The 21,508-nt window shown below is 38.4% G+C and overlaps 2 protein-coding genes across 6 annotated transcripts; both read left to right on the top strand.

Moving 5' to 3' along the window:
- The first annotated feature begins 333 nt into the window (after nucleotides 1-333).
- On the top strand, nucleotides 334-4,438 carry LOC128695460 (NPC intracellular cholesterol transporter 2). Its single transcript, XM_053786101.2, has 4 exons — nucleotides 334-499; nucleotides 1,132-1,239; nucleotides 3,121-3,290; nucleotides 3,535-4,438. The coding sequence occupies exons 1-4, from the start codon at nucleotides 397-399 to the stop codon at nucleotides 3,619-3,621; spliced, it is 468 nt and encodes a 155-aa protein (XP_053642076.1). The 5' UTR covers nucleotides 334-396; the 3' UTR covers nucleotides 3,622-4,438.
- Nucleotides 4,439-6,093: 1,655 nt separating this feature from the next.
- LOC128695459 (uncharacterized) lies at nucleotides 6,094-21,508 on the top strand. Of its 5 annotated transcripts, none has more exons than XM_053786099.1 (6): nucleotides 6,094-6,183; nucleotides 12,532-12,683; nucleotides 13,334-13,405; nucleotides 16,562-16,675; nucleotides 17,686-17,851; nucleotides 18,871-21,508. In XM_053786099.1, exons 2-6 carry the CDS (start codon nucleotides 12,661-12,663, stop codon nucleotides 19,183-19,185), a joined length of 690 nt encoding a protein of 229 aa, XP_053642074.1. In that variant the 5' UTR covers nucleotides 6,094-6,183; nucleotides 12,532-12,660; the 3' UTR covers nucleotides 19,186-21,508. The 5 variants fall into 5 exon arrangements, with proteins under 5 accessions (XP_053642074.1, XP_053642073.1, XP_053642075.1 ...); XM_053786098.1 differs by having other exon boundaries at nucleotides 6,112-6,194; XM_053786100.2 differs by lacking the exon at nucleotides 6,094-6,183 and adding an exon at nucleotides 7,083-7,174.

Raw genomic sequence — 21,508 nt, 5'->3', positions numbered from 1 at the left:
ATAGGACTGAACACACTGGGATAGGATTGAAGACACTGACTTCATCTAAACTTCCTCCGGAAGGAGCATTACCATTGGCTGACCAACAAACACCTACGTCATTGTGTGTTTTCTGTCTATGACTTTGACTCAATCTTCATCAAAATGCAACAAAATTTTACAACCCTACTTATTTTCTGTTTTTTACACAATATGAAAAACGTATACTTTTAATACTAAGCAAATAAACCTAAGGAATATTATTTGAATTCATATTATTGCTGTTATATTAAATATGGAAAAGGTTTCGGATGCAAGGAGAACTTAAGATGTGCCTAAGCACAGCTGACACACCATCAGCTTGACCAGTCAAGAGTTGGAGGTGACTGTAAGTGGACGTTAGAGGTACACTCGCTCATGTCTCCGGCAACAATGGGGTTCATGTATATTTTCTTAGTTGCCTGTACAGTTACGGTGACTTGGGCTACGATATACGACATCCCGTTCAGAAGCTGCAGAGGTATTGTAATTATTATTTTTAATGAGTTGGTTGGTCACGCCCCTCTTCTAAGGGGGCTTCCTAGGCAGTGGTGATGCACTCTTGATCCAAAGAATTGGACCTGACTTTGTTCCTTAGATCTAACCTAACTCCAAATTCTCTTAGGCGTTGTAATTTTTAGTTTAGCGCTTCCTGAATAAAATTGGGAATGTGAGGAAAATTTGGCGTTCCCGGTGAAGCTTTTGATCGAAGAAATCATACTTTACCTCTTTCCTTGGATTGAACCTGACTACCTCCTATTTTCCCCAGGTGATAGGACTTGTACAGTTATCCTAGAAAGTACAATTTCTTAGATCGAAGATCCCTTTACCACCTGATAAGCATACGACAGTAACAAGCGTACTGATACATGGTGAGAATTTATCCTGGCACCATTGCCTAGAATCACTTTTCTAGACGCCACTCTATATATATATATATATATATATATATATATATATATATATATATATAGAGAGAGAGAGAGAGAACTGTGGCCAGGTTAACCTCCTACGTTGTAGGATGACCTTGCATACTATACATCTGACCTTCCTTCCACATGTATTTTTCTAATTTTGTCTAATGCACGACTTCAATGCGTATTTTTTTGGCAGGTATACCGGGACCCAGTGCCATAAAGGTTAATTGCAGCAGCTTTGAGAGAGAGACCTGTACATTAACTAAGGGGCAGACTTACAGCATATGGGCAAACTTCACACCCCGTAAGTTCGGTCTTGTTAGGCCAAAATTCTTCTTGTATTGCTGTATATATCGGTTAGCACCAAGTTCTATCCACTGGAAGTGTTACACAATAAAAAGTATCTGTTATTTGATTAAAATTAATAAATTCGGATAACTCGCTCAGAAATGTTAGATATGTCAAAGTATTTTATCCACAGTGGTACATTACAAACCATTCTGGGGAAAAATACCCTGACTGCTCACTGTAATAAAGCTAATTGCATTAAAAACTCATTGCCATTGTAATCAGCTGCAGATGTGTGAATGGTTAATTACCTTTATAACTTAGGCTATCAAAACTTTGCGGCCCAGTCCCTGGACCCATTATGCACCTCTGTAATTTTTTGACTACCGCCTACAGGGTGGGTATAGGGTACATAAGATATTAAACTATACTAATTGATATTTAAGTAAATGTAATTTGTATAGAAAGGATAAATTGCTAGAATGAGAGCCGTTTTGAGTAACTGCTGGTTTTGAAAATTATAATCAAAGAATAGCAACTTAGGGTTTTTGTATATATTGAGCAATCTGAAAACTTGGGGCCTTGTTATATTTAGGTTGGAAACCAAGAGCCAAATTAGACTACTTTTAACTAAGTAGCATAGAGAGTAAATATTGGCTCGGGGAAAAAATGGGGACCGAAGACCTGGAAATGAAGATACAAGGCTCTGGTGGCTAAAGCTCTCGCTGCACACGCGAGGGTCTGGCTTCGATTCCTAGCCAGGGTAGAAACATTCGGCGCGTTTCTTCACACCTGTTTGTTCATCCATCAGTACAATGGATACCTGGGTGTTAGTCGACTGGTGTAGTCGCCTATTTGTGGTTGCAGGGGTCGAGTTCTAGTTCCTGGCCCCGCCTCTTCTCTGGTTGCTACTGGGTCCTCTCTCTTCCTGCTCCATGAGCTTGATCAAACCTCGTCTTAAAACTATGTATGGTTCCCGCCTCCGCTACGTCACTTTCTAGGCTATTCCACTGCCTGACATCTGACTGAAGAAATACTTCCTAACATCCCTTTGACTCGTCCGAGTCTTCAACTTCCAATTGTAACCTATTGTTTGTGTCCCCTCCCTGGAACATCCTGTTTTTGTCCACCTTGTCTATTCCGCGCAGTATTTTATGTCGTTACGTCTCCCCTGACCCTCCTGTCCTCCATTGTCGTCAGGCCGATTTCCCTTACCCTTTCTTCATAGGATATTCCTCTTAGCTCTGGAACTAACCTTGTCGCAAACCTTTGCACTTTCTCTAATTTCTTGACGTGCTTGATAGTGTGGGTGTGGGTCGCATCCTGGGACATTGACCTAATTTGCCCGAAATGCTCAGCATCACAAGGACTTTCTATATAGCAAAATGTCATTGATGTCGGCTAGGCATGTATACCTTTTACATTTACTTGTAGTAAATATTATATTAGGAATAAATTTATTTAAATTCTCGTGGTAGAAATCCATAGTTTTGTTCGGGCTTTTAGCCCGGAGAGTTAGCCACCCAGGATAACCCAAGTCGGGTGTTCCGTAAGGGGCTATTTCCATGGGGATGCCTTAATCTGTCCCTGAGGATGCGACCCAGAACAGTGTTAACAGTTGCATATTTTATTGCTAGAACAGAGACAGTAGGTGTTTAAGGAAACTCCAAGGTTTCCACCAATGCTGGGGATCGAATTGAGCCACAGTATGCCTTAGTTAAATCATGGTGTTTACATTCTTGTTTAATAATCAAACATGGTTGCTATAAAATACAAATTATTAGGACGGGGGGGAGGCATCTGCTACACAAAGGTGTGAATGTGGAAATGAATTAGTTATAATATTTCTACTAAATACTCTACTTTCAAAAATATAATGCACAATGATTTTAATCAGAAATCAACGTGAATGCAGTGCAGAGCAGTGTGGCCTGGAAGACTTGGGTCGAAATGCCCTTACCTGGCCAAGATGCCGATGGCTGCAATGGTTACCTCGAGTGTCCCTTAGCACAAAACACACCCACAACCTTCACCTATCCCCTGCAAATTCAGAATTTTTGGATGAGGGTAATTTTGCATGCTATCTTAAGTTTTTTATAATTTCTATTAAAGCTTTCGACTAATTGAGAACTAGATCCTGTCTACGAAACTTGTGTAGGCTCGCATCACCTACAGTGCTCTATTGTTACATTTATCACTAGCATTTAGTTTCGGTGAATTTGTTTTGTAACATATATAAAAATTAATTCCTAAATTCAATCCTTTGGCATATTGAGTTAATGATTTAATATTTTTTTCATTACCTTTGCAGAGGCGGTATCCAATTGTGTGGAGGCTGAAAGATGCAAATACTGATATTAAAATTCTCTGTTTCACCTTCAAGATATTAATAACCTAGAAAGATAACTGGTATGAAAGCCTAAACGTAGTATACTTTGAATTATTAGTTTTATATAGTACTATGTAGTATAGCCCTAAACTATTAATACCCACTAAAACAAAATTCCAGAGTTATACCACAAAATATTAATTGGCAAATAATCATTTTTAGTGTCTTTGCAGCTATTTTGCCTAAACTATTAAAATAATTTATTACCGAATCTCTTCAAGCAGTTACTGCTCCCCCAAGTATGGCAATTTGATGGCTGGTCATGCCATACTTGTGCTATGGGTGTTAAGTTTGGGTGCAATAAAGTAAAAGAAATGGAAAATACACCAGTTAGGATTTTAGGTTTGGCAATTTTAATGCATTTCGCTTTTTTTTTTTCTTGTATACCATCATTGTCTAGTAATCATTGTTAAAGGCAGCTAATACCAATATTATTTTATTCTAATTCATAGTGTAAGGCTTAAGGAAACACTTGGAAAGTGTTCCATAGGCATCTGAAAAGTCTAGTATCCGAAGAATGATTTAGAAAGTCTTTTAATTGCTTTACGCAAGAAATACTTCATGGAATTTTAATTTTACACTTAAGAAATTTTTAAATATTTATCATTTTTATGGTTAAATATGGAGCTTAATGTTAAACTGTAGTAAGAGTAGCAAATGTTAAATTAGTCATAAAAAAATATTCTATTGATAATCCCCTGTTCATGTGTAATTATAGGAAAATTTAAGCAATGACTACATTTTAAGTAACTTGTTTGTTGTATTCTTGGATGTTTAACAGACATGTGCAATATTTGCAATGTGCCATTAAATATTTTAAATAGCTTGTTTGAATCTCATTAACAATATCCTGTAAAAACTAAGCACCGAGAAGAGGTGCTCGGTGCTATAATTTTTTTGATGTATAAATTAATAACCAACTGTACAAATTTAATAACGTATTTGAATAATTCTTAAACATTTTAATGATGGGTAATGATAATTATACACATTCTAGCTATGAAATGCTTAAACAGGAAAGAAATTTAGTTAATGAATTCCGGACTATAAGGTACGAAAATTTGAGAATCTTGTGGGAGGAAAGGGGGGGGGCCTACTTTTTTTTTTTTTTTAACGCCCAAGTGTTGAATGTAAACTATGTACAACTTTTTAATAGCTCTGTAACTATCACTGTACAGATGGATAATAGATCGGTTCCCGCCGATCTCTGGTTGGTGGGAATTTGAGCCAAGAGTCCATAACAATGATAATAATCACTCGAGCATCACTACCAAAAACAAAGATGGAGGACAAGAGTTTTTAATAATGTGTTTGCATTTCAGCGTACAAAGATACCGGCTTGACTCGGGACGTTCTGATAAGATATTGTTCCACAGGAAGGTCACTAAAGCTACTTGAGGTACTATATTGCTCTTGATCCAGGGAATTGGCCCTACCCTCTATCGTCGGATCAAACTTGTGCTCGTTATCCATGGGATGGGAGCTGTGACCTTATGGGTTTAGCGCTGTTTATTTTTGTAAGTACATTATTTTTAATTAAAACTGCTCTGTACGACCCTTTTGGGTTTAGCGCTTTCATTATTTAATTTCCACCGACTGTGCCCCTCAAGGGAGGTTCCTTGACGCTGGTGAGGGGCTCTTGATCTAAGGAATTGGATCTGTGCTCCGGTTCCCTGAAACGATCCTGAATACCTTCCATCCCCCCCCTCCAACGTGCGCTGTGTAATCCTACGGGTTTAGCGCTCCCCCATTATTATAATCCACAGTGAGTGACCCAGCGCGCCCCGGAATTGAATAAAATTCGGACAAGTTTCCTTGCCGCTGTTCACATAACAGTAAGTAGGTACCTGGACGTTGTGAGACGCACTCTGGGGATGGGGCATGATTAAAGGACGCCAATGGTAATAAGACTGCCCTCCCCTCATACGCGGACTTTGGGTTATCTTCTGTGGATAACTCTTGGGTTAAAAACTGCAATAAAATCTTTGATTGGCCAGACGTGTCACGTGACTAAGTACTCTCCCATGATTGGCCAGCCCAGCGCTTAAGTGCTTTCAAGTATGCATGAAGTTGTAAAAATATAATTTCAATTATAATAGTTAATTTCTAAGTACATGATAATTTTTTACAGACCAGGCTGACAGTCTCTAATATTAATTTGCACAAGGAATAATTTGGGGGGTTATGTATTGTAATATCGCTGACCCTGGTAGGTTTGGCGCTTAGTTCTGATTATAATAATTGCTTGTAATAACTTTGTAAAGCTTAATTTGGTTGTATTTAAGAGTTCAGACCAGGTTCTAACTTGTCAAACTGTACTATACTTCTTTTAGCTCTTAATTTTGACTGATCTCTACCTGTATACTAGAGATTATAATTTGACTGTATCACTAAACAGGATACGGTCAAATTTGTCTTCAGTTTGATCGCAGAATGACCTTAACCATAATTTTTAAAGGGTGGACTGGTATGTTGGAACTTATTCGGTCCGAGAAGTCCCAACGGGGAAAAACACACCGTTCGAGGGCCCTTACACCCACCCAAAACAAACGCTCATCCGGGTTGGCGAAGGTGGTTGGAGGGTACTAATTGATAGATTTAAGATAAGATTTCGTTCGGATTTTTAACCCCGGAGGGTTAGCCACCCAGGATAACCCAAGAAAGTCAGTGCGTCATCGAGGACTGTCTAACTTATTTCCATTGGGGTCCTTAATCTTGTCCCCCAGGATGCGACCCACACCAGTCGACTAACACCCAGGTACCTATTTGCTGCTAGGTGAACAGGACAACAGGTGTAAGGAAACGTGTCGAAATGTTTCCACCCGCCGGGAATCGAACCCGGGCCCTCCGTGTGTGAAGCGGGAGCTTTAGCCACCGGGCCACCTTCAGGGAAGAAGTAGGTAGTATATACTGTTAGTACACTAATATCAGGATTGAGGCAACTGTAGATAATAATAATAATGTAGACCTAAGACCTTAACACAAGTACTAATAGGCCAAATGTAGGCAAACACTAGTTAAGTTAGCTAGGGAGAGCTGGCAGGCCAAGTTTGAAAGACGAGGCGCGGGTCTCGAAGACGCCAGAGCTTTCTTCTGACTAGACACCATCTGAGCAACACGTGCCGTGATCAGCAGGTGGCACCCCCACGTGTCTTCACATGTGATACCTGGGGAAATCTGGTGGAGGCACCTCGACGTACCGTAGATGTCCTCCTCCGTGAGGTCCATACAGTAAGAAAAGACCTCCACTTTTTTCTTAGGATTCTGGCCAGTCTGGGGAAAGTTGCGAGTGAGTTGAGCTGTAGTCCTTTGTGCAGCCGGCAGTTCATGACTAGCACGTACTTTCTCTTGTCAACCTAGAAGCTAGTGTCCGTTTCTGCATAGTTATACTAGGGAATACACACCCTCTTGGATACAGGAATTTCTGAGGTGCAGGCAGGTCACTAATATCGATTGAATATTGCAGGAACTAAGGCTCCCGGTTGCACGTGGTTTCTGAGGGGAAGTCCAAAGGGGCTAAGCTTAGGGAGGTTGAAGACCCGAATAGACTCTACATCACCAAGTAAGTTAGCCCTTTAAACGTGCATGCAGGCGAGATTTCTTGCAACATCAGTCATTTATGAAAATCTGTCCTATAAGCCACTTGTGAGGCTGAGGTACCGACCTCAGAGCTCGGTGTCAACAGAGTTTGCCAGGGTAGGCGACTCACTTGGAGGCAGTCCATACAAATTTTAACACGGTAAGCCAGCGGAAGGCCTATATCAGTTGACCAAAAGCTCCAGCTGTGGGTCATCATATGTCAGACCCACGTCAAGAAACTGGTTTTCCTGTTTCCTGACGAACCTTACTTAACCTAGCCTAAGCAGAATGTCCTGGACACATGACCACAACACAGATCTCTTTTTGATATACCTCGTGTCCATATCACACTAAAAAAAACTATGCACATAAAGGGCCCCAAAATATGGAATTCATTACCAGAAGATATTAAAGTAACCCAGTCTGAAAATCAATTTAAAACTCTTCTCAAAAGCCACTTAATCACCCTAGACTAAATGCTAAATACTCAGTATACATTTACTCACCTATGTACTCCCACATCATAACTTCAACAATCACTTTGAACCTTTTATCCATTGTTGACAGGAATATAATTGAATCATTGTTTTCACAAAAAGCATTTTAGAATATAAATATATCTTGTACAAATTTTGATTAATTTATAATTAATATTCTACTGTACAACTATGAAATAATTATTATCCTATTGTACAACTATGATATACTCCTTAGTGTTAATCTTGTCCCCCAGGATGCGACCCACACCAGTCGACTAACACCCAGGTACCTATTTGCTGCTAGGTGAACCTGGAGTTTACCTGGAGAGAGTTCCGGGGGTCAACGCCCCCGCGGCCCGGTCTGAGACCAGGCCTCCTGGTGGATCAGAGCCTGATCAACCAGGCTGTTGCTGCTGGCTGCACGCAAACCAACATACGAGCCACAGCCCGGCTGATCCGGAACTGACTTTAGGTGCTTGTCCAGTGCCAGCTTGAAGACTGCCAGGGGTCTGTTGGTAATCCCCCTTATGTGTGCTGGGAGGCAGTTGAACAGTCTCGGGCCCCTGACACAGGTGTAAGGAAACGTGTCGAAATGTTTCCACCCGCCGGGAATCGAACCCGGGCCCTCCGTGTGTGAAGCGGGAGCTTTAGCCACCAGGCCACCGGGCCGTAAACTTCTTTACGTGCGGGTTATTTGTGTATTATGGAGCAACTTGCAATGTTTATTGAGCAACTTGCAATGTGAACAGACAGACTGATGATGTGGCCAGGCTTAGGCTTGGTTACAAGTACTTCTGGCAGTTTGAGAGAGACAGATGACCAATTATTATTATAATAAAAAAGAAGCGCTAAGCCACAAGGGCTATACAGCACAGATAACCAAACTAAATGCAAATTATATGATCAGGCATATGGTCACTCTTGAACACTGTCTCATCTAATCTAATCTTGTGTATTGTTCCAGTCACGTCATTGTGACTTTGTTCTAAATTAAGGGAAGCCAAGAGAATACAGAGAGGAAAGGGGGGGAGATGATTTAAGCAGCCTTAACATCTGTTATCGTCCTATATGTGGAAAGATAGTGAGAACGGACAATATCTATCATGCTGGTCTGGTGAAGGGCTGCTCGCCTCTATACTGTGGCGAAGAACAGAAACCACCAGATAGACATCCTGTGATGAATGTAAGTTTAGAAAGTAATGTGGGAGGCTGAATAATATAGGTGGTCAGTCACCGTAGTCTAGGTAAGACGAGGGTGGAATGAAGGGGGAGTATTTCTGCCCGTAAAGTTAGTCTTATACCTTATCATTTCACGTACACTTTTTAAATTACACCAAAGTGGTTGGGCCACTTACCTTTTATATCCTACCTCTCTCCCCCCTCCCACCCTTTTCCAAAATTTCTATCCTTACCCATCCTTCTTCCTTACCCATCTCACCAAAGCTCTGGTCTGGACAAGAACAAGAGATCGGCTAGAATAAGGTTTCAAGTGAGCGTGATATGCACCTTTAACGGGAGGCTATAAGAAGCTTATTTTATTTATTTATTTATTTTATGTCTTTGCAAACAGTACATTGATATTTTGTATTTACAATAGTGGGTTGCAATGCAAAGAGAGCCTCTATTATGCCTAGGCATTATGGGCCAACTTAACATTATTGGCTTACAGTCTACTTAAGGACCCCAATGGAAATAAGTTAGACAGTCCTCGATGACGCACTGACTTTCTTGGGTTATCCTGGGTGGCTAACCCTCCGGGGTTAAAAATCCGAGCGAAATCTCTCATGTCTCTCAAGGAAGGGTAGCTGCGCACCTCACTATATATACCCTCTCTCCCTGTATTGTTAGATCAAATGGTTTTAACTATTGCCATAATTTTTAAAGGGGTGGAGGGGTAAGCCAGTGGAAGGTCTCGGTCAAATGACCAAAAGCTCCAGCTACGGGTCCAGACCCCTCAAGGAAGGCTCCTTGACGCTGGTGAGGGGCTCTTGATCTAGGGAATTGGATCTGTGCTCCAGTTCCCTGAATTAAGCCTGAATGCCTTCCATCCCCCCATAGGCGCTGTATAATCCTACGGGTTTAGTGCTTCCCCCTTGATTATAATAATAATAATAATACGGGTCCAGAGCGGAGTCAGGAAACACTTGTCCTGTTTCCAGACGAACCTTACCTAACCTAACCTACACTGTTTGCAACACCTTGATAAAGCTCCTGGAGAGCGAAACATTGCCACAGTAAAATGTCACAGTTGTACTTGTGTCCTTTTACCTAACATATTGTCTGTAATCAAGGACCCCAATGGAAATAAGTCAATCTTGACTTTTTTAGGGTTATCCTGGGTGATCTACACATATGCTATGTATGATAGTACTTGTAACTGTATTTAAGTGTTCCTGTCCCCTCAAGGAAGGTTCCTTGATGTTGGTGAGGGGCTCTTGATTTAGGGAACTGGATCTGTGTTCCAGTTCCCCGAATTAAGCCTGAATGCCTTCCACATCCCCCTCCCCAGGCGCTGTATAATCCTCCGGGTTTAGCGCTTCCCCTTGATTATAATAATAATACGTGTTCCTGTACCTGAATAAACTTACCTGGATTATTATATTATTACATATTTGAAGGCAGCGGGAGACAGCTGGTTGATACACCTGTCTTCCTCCACTATCATCCTCTATAAAACAACAACTGTTTTGAGCAGTTTCTTCTGGTGAGTTTTTATTTAGGCCTTGATACTTTTTTTACGGTGGTCTTCAGGGCTTACACATAATTTGGCTACATAAAAAGGATTTGTAAATTTAGCTAGAATTACCCAGTGGTCACTACGTTGTTAAACATGTTAATTAACATTCTGTCAATTATATTATCCTTAATATTAACTCTACTAAGTAAAAAAAAAGTATTCCTGGTGTATTTTCCATTAATGTTAATTAACAAAAATTGGTCATGGTTTCCTCTAATATTATTAAGCTTATCTAGGTACAGTTATAAAGTTTTGGATAATTACAATTATCTGCATAGTAACATGTGTAAATTATGTAGTATAACCCCCAAATTTATTTATTTCCATTGGGGACCATTGGGATTAGTGGAAACTGTTTATTTGGGTAATAAAAGCCAAAGTAAAATTTTCATTTATGCAGGTTCTTTTTTTTTCATTAAATAGGTGTGTTGTGATTTTTGACAGGTTTTTGGGTAAATGAAATGTAGCTTTAGCTTAAGATAAGATTTTCTTAGGAATTTTAACCCCGGAGGGTTAGCCACCCAGGATAACCCAAGAAAGTCAGTACGTCATCGAGGACTGTCTTATTTCCATTGGGGTCCTCAGTCTTGTCCCCCAGGATGCGACCCACACCAGTCAACTAACACCCAGATACCCATTTGCTGCTAGGTGAACATGACAACTCGTGTAAGGAAATGCGTCGAAATGTTTCCACCCCGCCGAGAATCGAACCCGGGCCCTCTGTGTGTGAAGCGAGAACTTTAGCCACCAGGGCTTTATTTTGATAAATGAATTTAATAACCCTACCTATACCAGTCATAAAATAGTTGGTTAGGTCAGGTAGTATTAGGTTAGGTTAAGTTAGGTCAGGTAATATTAGGTTAGGTCGGGTAGTATTAGGTTAGGTTGTATGCAGAACATTTTTTTTTCAATAGGCACAATGTATGCACATCTCCATTGCACAATGCACTTAATGCTGAAGAATTTACATAATAAAACATACCAAGATTAAACATTGACTGGATTTTTCTTTGCGCTGCAGCTTTATAAATTATTCTTGAGCTCTAGTCTCAAGTTAAACAAAGATTGACCTTGACATGATCATTTAACCCATGTCATTTATTGCTCTATAATAGTGTTTGAGATTTAGAAACCTCTTGTGGGTACTCCAAAATTATGTTCACTTGCTAGTACAATGTTGATTTTTGGTTTATCAGAATATGAAAAATGGTATTCTGGACACTAGTTAACAATTTGGTGCTACTTTAGCATGCAGTCTACTGCAATATTCATAGTCTCCACTGAGAACTGACTTTTAACATGCGGTCTACCTAACCTAACCTGGTTAAGTTAGGTTAGGTTAAGTGTAAAAGTGCTGGTAGACTGCATGCTAAAGTAGCACCAACAATTTTATATGCATAGTTTAATTTTGCCTACCTTACTGTCACTTTCAGCTTTTCTAGTTTTGGCAGTTTGTGGTCTACATGCTCTCTTGGACCAAGGTCCAGAGTGAATCTTGCCAACTTGTGTACATGACACAACTTATACTGACTAGCTTACATCAGTGACCTACTGTATAGAAAGCCCCTTGTTATGCAGAGCATTTTGGGCAACTTAGGTTAATTTTGTCCCCAGGATGTGACCCATACCAGTTGATAAACACCCAGGTTACTAGTGACCTTCTTTGTAATTAATAATTTAAAATATGTAAACCACACATTGTAAGCCTTACAAGGAAATAAACATTTTTATTTTGATTTTTGGTTTTGTGAAAAGGGAGAGCAGGTATCCTTAGGAAACACATCCTATGTTTTCACCCATACTGAGGATCAAACCATGGACCTCAGTGTATAGAGCAGAGTACCATGATGAACAGTAGCATTGTGTGAGAGCTAGATGTAGGATCTTAGATACCTGACCTGGTAGGAACTGTGCTTCTGTATAGAGGAACTTAACCCAGAATTTACTTTATTTACTGCATTGCAGGCATCAAGGGATATTCCCAGACACTTAAGAAACTATAGAGATAGGTTACATGTGACTCGGTACCCTGAAAATTTTAGACTAAATAATAACATGTATGCACTGCATTTTATCACCTAGATCTGAGAATTTGTTTTATGACAATATTTCTATTTTTTTCAGAAAACTATGTGGTATCTTACAAAACAAAGAGACTGACAAATAAGTTAAAAACTGAACTTTGGATGTCTAAAGCACAGGATGAGGGGATATTCCACATTCTTCATCACTTTGTACCTGTAACCCTCAAAGATGGAGAAAACTGAATCCCATATGTAAGATATTAATTTTTTTTTTTTATGGACAAAGCAGAATGCTGAGTCCATAAAACAGGAAAACAGTGGTATAGATCTGGTATAAGCTTGGTTATGTATGGGGAAAATATATTTGTTGTCAGGGAGGTAAGCAACACAAGTAGTATGTTTAATAAACGAGGTTAATAATAGACTAATTGATAAGTGGTTTGGTTAATCATAAATATATTAAATTCAAATATTTTAATGACTGTGAAGGATATTACAGTGGTACCTCAGCATACGAACAGCTCCCAACTCGAACAATTATGTAAGGGTCTGAAATGGATTAATCTAATTTACGTTATTCCTTATGCGAACAAATTCTTTCAGTATCGGCACTCGAACAGCCTTCTGGAACAAATTAAATTCGTAACCCGAGGTACCACTGTATTTGCAATTGTTTCCAAGGATGAATGTGGTCAGATAACTGTTTAAATGTGGGACATATTGTATTATTACTATAATCATAACCCAGTGCTAAACCCATAAGGGGACATAATTGATTCTAAGACAAGGAAAAAAGTATTTGTGCTCTTTATTGTTGAAATTGTATGCTCATTTTAATGTGATTCATCTTATTACCTCTTAATCTTTCAGTTTTTTTGTATAGGACAAATCTTCTTTTTCAGCACAACCGAAAAAACAAGCGAGTCTCCTGCCACCACCAGCTGGGAAAAGAGGAGAAGAGAGCACCTTGCCAGGCAGGTTTTGGTGATGTGTGTTTATAATTCTCTATTCATAGTTACAGGAGCAGAACTTTGCTAGTGGTGTCCTGTTTGCAATTAGTGAAGCAACAAAAGTAATGGTGTGTATCTTAACTGGACAGAGACTGTTGTTGTAGTTAGTGGATGTAAGACTGAGCCACCACCATTCCTTGTACTGAGTAACCCATATGCATTTTGCACTTTGTGAAATACAATACAGTGCAGTCATAGTTCCTCATCTCTTAATGAACAGCTTATCACACAATTCTTAAGCAAATTTCATTAGTTGTAACTCATATTACCCCCATCTTGTATACCATTCCAGTATCCTGCCACTATTTTTGAAGAAAAATTAATAGTATTCTTTTCTTCTCAGTTTACAGTTGTCCTTATGCTCTCAGCAGTAACGATACTAAGAAAATGACAGTTTCTATTTTCTCGTATCTTTTTATATTCTTATATAGTGCATAGTTATGTCTACTGCTCTTATCAGTTTTCTACATAATTTTATTTTTTGGCCCCAGGCACCAATTTTATAGAATATCTTGAATGATTCTGTCTCATTCATACTTTTTTGGCCTAACTTATGTTGTAATTTTTATTTTATTTTATGTTTGTATTTCTTAATCATACTGTATTTGCCTTGGGGAATCACATTTATAGGTTGCAAGAAGATACAATTATCACTTTAAAATAATTGCACACAGCTACAAGATCTAGTATCTAACTAAACAAATACAATAACCAAACTAGAAACTATGCAAAACTGCCCAATAAGATTAAGCTGCCTGGGCCACTAAGCATGAATCCAAACATATCCAGGATCTTAACACAAAACAAAAAAGAAATAGCCATCCAGCAAAGAGATGTAATGGAGCAATTACAGCTTAGTAACTGTTTGGAAGAAGAGCTTTGTTTTTCGTTCCTAAGAGCCAAGTGAAAATTTAAAAAAAAAAAAACATACCACGGGTGGGATTAGAACCTGCGATCAGAATCTCAAAACTCCAGACCGTCGCATTAGCCACTGGGCCAGCTAGCTTCAATAAGATTCATTTAACTTTCCTGTGGTGTATAAATATACCTAGTTGGATGAATCTTATTGAAGCTAGCTGGCCCAGTGGCTAACGCGACGGTCTTGAGTTTTGAGACTCTGATCATGGGTTCTAATCCCACCCATGGTATGGTTTGTTTGCAATCATGTCATTACGATTTCATGAGTCGTGAAAACTTAATACATGTACAGTACAACATGAATCCTGCACATATTAGAGAGACACATTCAGTATTCTTTCTTCCTTTCAACACATCGGCTGTATCCCACTGAAGCGGGGTGGCCCAAAAGGAAAATCGAAAGTTTCTCCTTTTACATTTAGTAATATATACAGGAGAAGGGGTTACTAACCCCTTGCTCCTGGCATTTTAGTCGCCTCTTACAACATGCATGGCTTACAGAGGAAGAATTCTGATCCACTTCCCCATGGAGATAACAGGAAATAAACAAAAACAAGAACTAGTAAGAAAATAGAAGAAAACCCAGAGGGGTGTATGTACAGTGGACCCCCGCATAACGATCACCTCCGAATGCGACCAATTATGTAAGTGTATTTATGTAAGTGCGTTTGAACGTGTATGTTTGGGGGTCTGAAATGGACTAATCTACTTCACAATATTCCTTATGGGAACAAATTCGGTCAGTACTGGCACCTGAACATACTTCTGGAGAGAAAAAATATCGTTAACCGGGGGTCCACTGTATATATATATATGCTTGTACATGTATATGTAGTGTGACCTAAGTGTAAGAAGTAGTAGCAAGACGTACCTGAAATCTTGCATGTTTATGAGACAGAAAAAAGACACCAGCAATCCTACCATCATGTAAAACAATTAGAGGTTTTCGTTTTACGCTCACTGGGCAGGACGGTAGTACCTCCCTGGGCGGTTGCTGTCTACCAACCTACTACCTACACATACAGTATTATTAACATCATTATATTCAAGGGGAAACACTAAACCTGTAGAGAGCCATACAGCACCTACAGGAATGGGAGGACAGATCTAATTTCTTGCATCGACAGCCCCCTTACCATCACAAAGTAACCTCCCTTCAGGAAAGAGGAGCATGTAAATTAAGCAAACCAGTGGCTAGTTCCTAATGGCACCATAAAAAAAAGTCCTTGTCAAGGCTGCCATATGAATAAACAAGAATTCATTTGAATAAGTGGCTAAAATTAAAAAAAAAAATAAACCACCAGGACTTGTTTTACTCACTGTGAGAAAAGTGCAGACTAAATCTAGGTAATTTCAGCCATTGCTGAGTTCAAGATGGCAAAATAATAGGTAAACCTCTTAGCTTACTTAGTAGGCATAATATACACTGTAAAAGACATTAATAAACTTTCTACACAAAAATTCAAAACCTATCCAGTAAACAAACTAAACAGGTCACATAAAGAAACTAAATACATCATGACTAACCCACAGCATCCTCAGAACTATTGACAAAAAACATAATTATGAGAAACAATATAGGTTAGACTTAATGCCCAAAGAATTGGCACAATAATATGCATCATCCATCCTGCATCACCTAACAGCACATGTGTCGTCCACCTCAGACTACCCTTCCACGTCATGAACTGGGGAGTAGCTCAGCAATTGTTTTAGGAGGATAGAATGAAATAGAATCCTGGTGGCAGCCATTCATCTTACTGAGACATTTGAGCAAAACAGTGTAATGTGCATGCCTGCTGGACCCAATATAAACATCCATGATTCTTATATTAATAGTGTTACCCATCCCTGGTCCCCCTCACCTTATTGCTCTGAAATTACCCCTGGACCTTTCCCTTTACCTCACCTTTGACCTCCCCTGTAACTGCTCTCGAGCTTGACCTCAGGGTGCTTGTTTGCTTTACAAGATAGTGATATCTGCTTGCTTTTTGTATAATTGATAAAGTCCAGCCCTGGATAAAGCATTGTAGCAGTAATAAAGATGTCCCTGTAGTATATTGAAGGATGATGTGTTGCCCTTCTGGAAAGACAGCTAAGAAGCAAGTAATAGTGGAAAATGGCCACTGTAGTGTAAATAATATACAAAGTTTATAATGTACATATTTTATATTTTGTATTTATATTTTAATTTCCTTTCAGATTGTTTGTAAAAGGTCTACCAAAGAACACAACCGAGAGAGATTTAATCAACTCTTTTAACAAAGCCAAAAGTGTTAAAATAGTTAAATATATGCAAGGAAATAAATGTGTAAGGTAGGTATTACCAACATTCCTATATTTGGCATCAAAATCTTAGATCTTTTTTTAGCACTGTTGTCACATGTGCAGAAATTGCTCCTAAGATAATCTTGAGCCTTGTATTAAAAGTTACACTGTGCTTTTTCACTCACCACATTTACAGTTCTTGTTTTCAAGATCTTTACAGTTAGCATTTTCACATTCTGGTACTATATGGTACTATTGATGTTATTTCCAGAATCTTCTTCTTTCAGCATACCAGCCGTATCCCACTGAGGTGGGGTGGCCCAAAAGGAAAAACGAAAGTTTCTCCTGTCAAATTTGGTAATATATACAGGAGAAGGGGTTACTAGCCCCTTGCGCCCAACATTTTAGTCGCCTCTTACGACACGCATGGCTTACGGAGGAAGAATGCTGTTCCACTTCCCCATGGAGATAAGAGGAAATAAACAAGAACAAGAACTAGAAAGAAAATAGAAGAAAACCCAGAGGGGTATATATATACAGTGGACCCCCGGTTAACGAACTTTTTTCATTCCAGTAGTATGTTCAGGTGCCAGTACTGACCGAATTTTTTCCCATAAGGAATATTGTGAAGTAGATTAGTCCATTTCAGACCCCCAAACATACACGTACAAACGCACTTACATAAATACACTTACATAATTGGTCGCATTTGGAGGTGATCGTTAAGCGGGGGTCCACTGTATATGCTTGTACATGTATGTGTAGTGTGACCTAAGTGTAAGTAGAAGTAGCAAGATGTACCTGAAATCTTGCATGTTTATGAGACAGAAAAAAGACACCAGCAATCCTACCATCATGTAAAACAATTACAGGCTTCCATTTTACACTCACTTGCCAGGATGGTAGTACCTCCCTGGGTGGTTGCTGTCTACCAACCTACTACCTAGTATTTCCAGAATATTGTGGCATTTTATTTTGTTTTCCATTTCAATTATTATATAGCTAGTAAACTGCCTACTGTATTTTCATCACACATTTGATCTCCCATTTTTTTTCAGTACTGGACATATAACATTTGCTAATTTAGTTGATGCCAATGAAGCTTTGGCTGTTAAAAATTACTGTATCCAAGGAGAGAATATTGAAGTCACAAAGGACAACTTTACAGTTAAGAAGAAACCAGTCGACCAAAGTGCATGCAGCTCACTTGAAAGACAAATAAAAGTATGTATTAGTCTAATTTTGCTTTTTAGTGGATTTAACACTTTGAAACAATTTAGATTGTGTATAAAGTGTATACTGTATATGCACAGGCAGAGGAAATTTTCTGGTATTAAAGCCAGTACTGGATGGGGTAGAAAGTCACTTAGCCAGGCAGTTATGTAATAGGAAATGTGTTGCTCCTGTGTGATCTTTATCCTTGTTAATTAACTTTATTTTACCCCACTTGTTAGTAGTTTGCTATTATTGAAAACAAACATTTGAATTTCAGAAAGTACATAATTGTCACAAAATTCTTCTTTCTTTCAACTCACTGGCCATAACCCACTGAGTCAGGGTGACCCAAAAAGAAAAATGAAAGTTTTCCATTTTTTTAAATTTAGCAATTTATACAGAAAGGGTTACTAGCACCTTGTTCCCAACATTTTAGTCACTTCTTACAACACACATGGCTTACAGATGAAGAATTCTTCTCCACTTTCCCATGAGGAAATTAGGTGACATTATTTTATGATTTTAAAAGCCCCTGGTTATTCAGAGCATTTTGAGCACTAAAACTAGAACTTAAAATTGTTTGCATGTATAGTTGAAGTTCAGGCGTTTGAATGCTAAATTTAATATCATTAATTTGTCTGAAGAAAAGATTATAGTATTATGAAACAACTTGACACCTAACCTGCCTCATGAATATCAAAATTAGGAAGGATATCAAATACTTGTGAAATTATCTTTTCTCTAATATTCAATCACAGTACTACCTGGGGTTCTCTTGGTGGACATGAAGGTTATATGAGAAATTATCAAGTGCAGTTATAACTCAGTATTTTGAGAATGGAATAATGTTGATAAATAATTTGTGAGATATCTGTGACTACATATCCATAAATGTGTATTGTTCTGAATGCTGACTTTTACCTGTAGTTCAATTTTCTGGTAGAATATTTGAATCATACATTATAAAGTATTGTGCAGCTCAGTATATGTCTTAGTTTTAACTACTATTTTCTATTTCATTATTGAAGCTGGATGGAGAGAGACAAGCAGCTTTGGAAGATGAAGGTACCAAGCATAATGGTACTAAGGAGGAAGAAAGCATTGATAGTTGCACTGGGAAGCATCTAAGTGATAATGAAAGAAACGATGACACCAAAGACAAAGATGGTGATGACAGTGATGAATTTGGCAATGACAGTAATGAGGGTAAGAGCGACAGTGATGAAGATGACAATGATGAGGCTAAAAATGTTTGTAGTGATGAAAAGGCTGAGAATTATGATGTGAAAATTGATAATCTAGCTGAAGGTGATGGCAGTATGGTAGGTAAGAATTGTGATTAGAAATAAAAAAGAAATACTTAAATTTACCATAAATATATGTTCCTTTCGTAAAGTAAGTTCAGAACATAAATATTGCACAGTATTTGGTTACAAAGTGGATATTTAGATAAGAGAAGGGGCACCTATGTTATCACATATCTTATAGGTGCTAATATAACACCATCAATGTGAAGAAAATGAGGATAGTCTGCCAACAGCATTATGGTATTTGATACGATATTAATATTTCATTTCTTCATTTTGGTGTTCATATATCACCCAGGCTTTTTGGTGGTATGTAGAAAATTAATTAACACGATTTTTTTTCATGGGCATTAGCAGGGGGTCTCTCCCAAAATGTTTTAGTGTTGAAAAAATTTTTAGGGTAGCAAGTTTGTATGAAGTGGGTTTGAATAGTTAGTCATATGGAGTTTGAGTAGGGTAACATTTTGTGAAGGGATTGAGGGAAACCGGTTAGCTGGACCCGAGTCCTGGAGGTGGGAAGTACAATGCCTGCACTCTAAAGAAGGGGTGGGGCTATTTGCTATTTGGATTGTCATCTGAACTGTTGTATCTGCTCGCCTTTGGCAAGATGGTAATAGTGTAAATGATGGTGAAAGTGTTTATTTTTCACGTCACCCTACCTCCTTGGGAGATGGCCAATTTTAAAAAAAAATCATAAAAGAGCATGGGTTGTTCAGTGCTGCTCATTAAAATTATACACAGGTATGATGAAAAGTTCCTTTTTTTTTTTATCACACCAGCTGTCTCCCAACAAGTTAGGGTAACTCAAAAGAATGGGAAACACATTCACCATTAATGATTGAATACCTATCTTGCCACAAGTGTGCAGACATAATTCAAATGAAATATCTTCAGGACTCAAAGTCTGTCTAATCAGTTTTCCCTGAATCCTTTTATAAATGATACTTTGCTTACACTCCAACAGCACATCAGGCCATAAAAACTGTCTTGCTTCAATCTAACACTCACACATGCTTGCTGGCTAATCAAACACCCAGATATTTAAAACTTTTACCCTTCTCTCTCACCATTCCTGGAATGACCCTTATCCCTTTGTCATTGTATTCTGCTCCATTAATATTCATACTTATTGAGATCCCTATTTATGTTCTCTCAAAAATAATTCTTTTTTTTTTTTTTTTTTTTCAACAAGTCGGCCGTCTCCCACCGAGTTAAATTTTCTACATAACACAAAAGCTTATAAGGAGTTTTGGAATATTGAAAAGCCTAATTTTCAAATAGAGTTGCATTTGGGTTAAAAATGGCTAAGTTTATAGTTAGGTTTATTAACTAAGTTTGTTTTGTATAATGTTAAGATTTCTTTTTTAAATTAGTGTCTTAAGAAACCAAGTGCATCTTAAAACATGTTATGTATAATTTTATGGAATCTAATGCATATGGTGTCATGTTCTATGGTGAATAAATCTTTTAGATACAAATGCTTTATTTAAATGTGTCCATAACTTAATTATATCATACCATGATTTTGATTTACATGTCTCTTATTAATAATTGTTATATTTGATACATTGAAAAAAAAATACTTTTAAAATTAGTTTATCCTAATGGATGTAGTGTTATATACTGGTAGACTTTTTGGTGGTGGAAGGATTGCTGGCATGTGAAGTCATTAGTTGTGGCTTCCCATGCCAACATGACTTAAGTACAAACAAGTTCCGAGGTTTGTTTATCCCATCATACAATGCATGAAGGAGGATTTTTTTTTAATATACTGTAATCACCTATTGCAAAGATCCATTTTCTCATGTCTAGGCCATGATTTACTGCTCAGAGCATATTTGAGGATGCTGTGATTAAAACAGATCTATGTGAACAGCACTGGCATCAATACCTTAGGCCTATGTGGGAGACGGTTAAAAGGTGAGCAAGGTAACTTTTATGAAGAGATTAAGGGAAATAAATTAGCCTGTGATTTCTTGAGACTCTTCAATTCTTGCTTATGAAGGTAAGAGTCTGAGTGCAAATGCCTGATATCCTTGCTCTGGTTTCAGAATCCCAGGTCTATGAGCAAGCACATGATAGAGCTCCCATGGGAAGACCTGAACTAAGGAAAGCATAAGCTTGACTTATAAGCTGGAGCAATGAGGAGTCAAGGACTTAGGGGAGAGCCTGTGCGAGGTCCTGGGATCTGGGGCTAGGGGTCTGACTGATCTACTAGATTTTGGGGTTTATAGTATTCCCCCATCTCGAATATCTTGTATGGTATCTTTCCTGATATCTTAGTATCAAACCCCTTTCTAATTAACCAAATACACTTTTGTAATAAGTAATTAAGTATTAATAAATTGTGACTGTGAAA

The sequence above is a fragment of the Cherax quadricarinatus genome, chromosome 50 (assembly GCF_038502225.1).
Source record: "Cherax quadricarinatus isolate ZL_2023a chromosome 50, ASM3850222v1, whole genome shotgun sequence".
Lineage (NCBI taxonomy): Eukaryota > Metazoa > Arthropoda > Malacostraca > Decapoda > Parastacidae > Cherax > Cherax quadricarinatus.
This window is presented reverse-complemented; position numbering and strand designations above follow the sequence as displayed.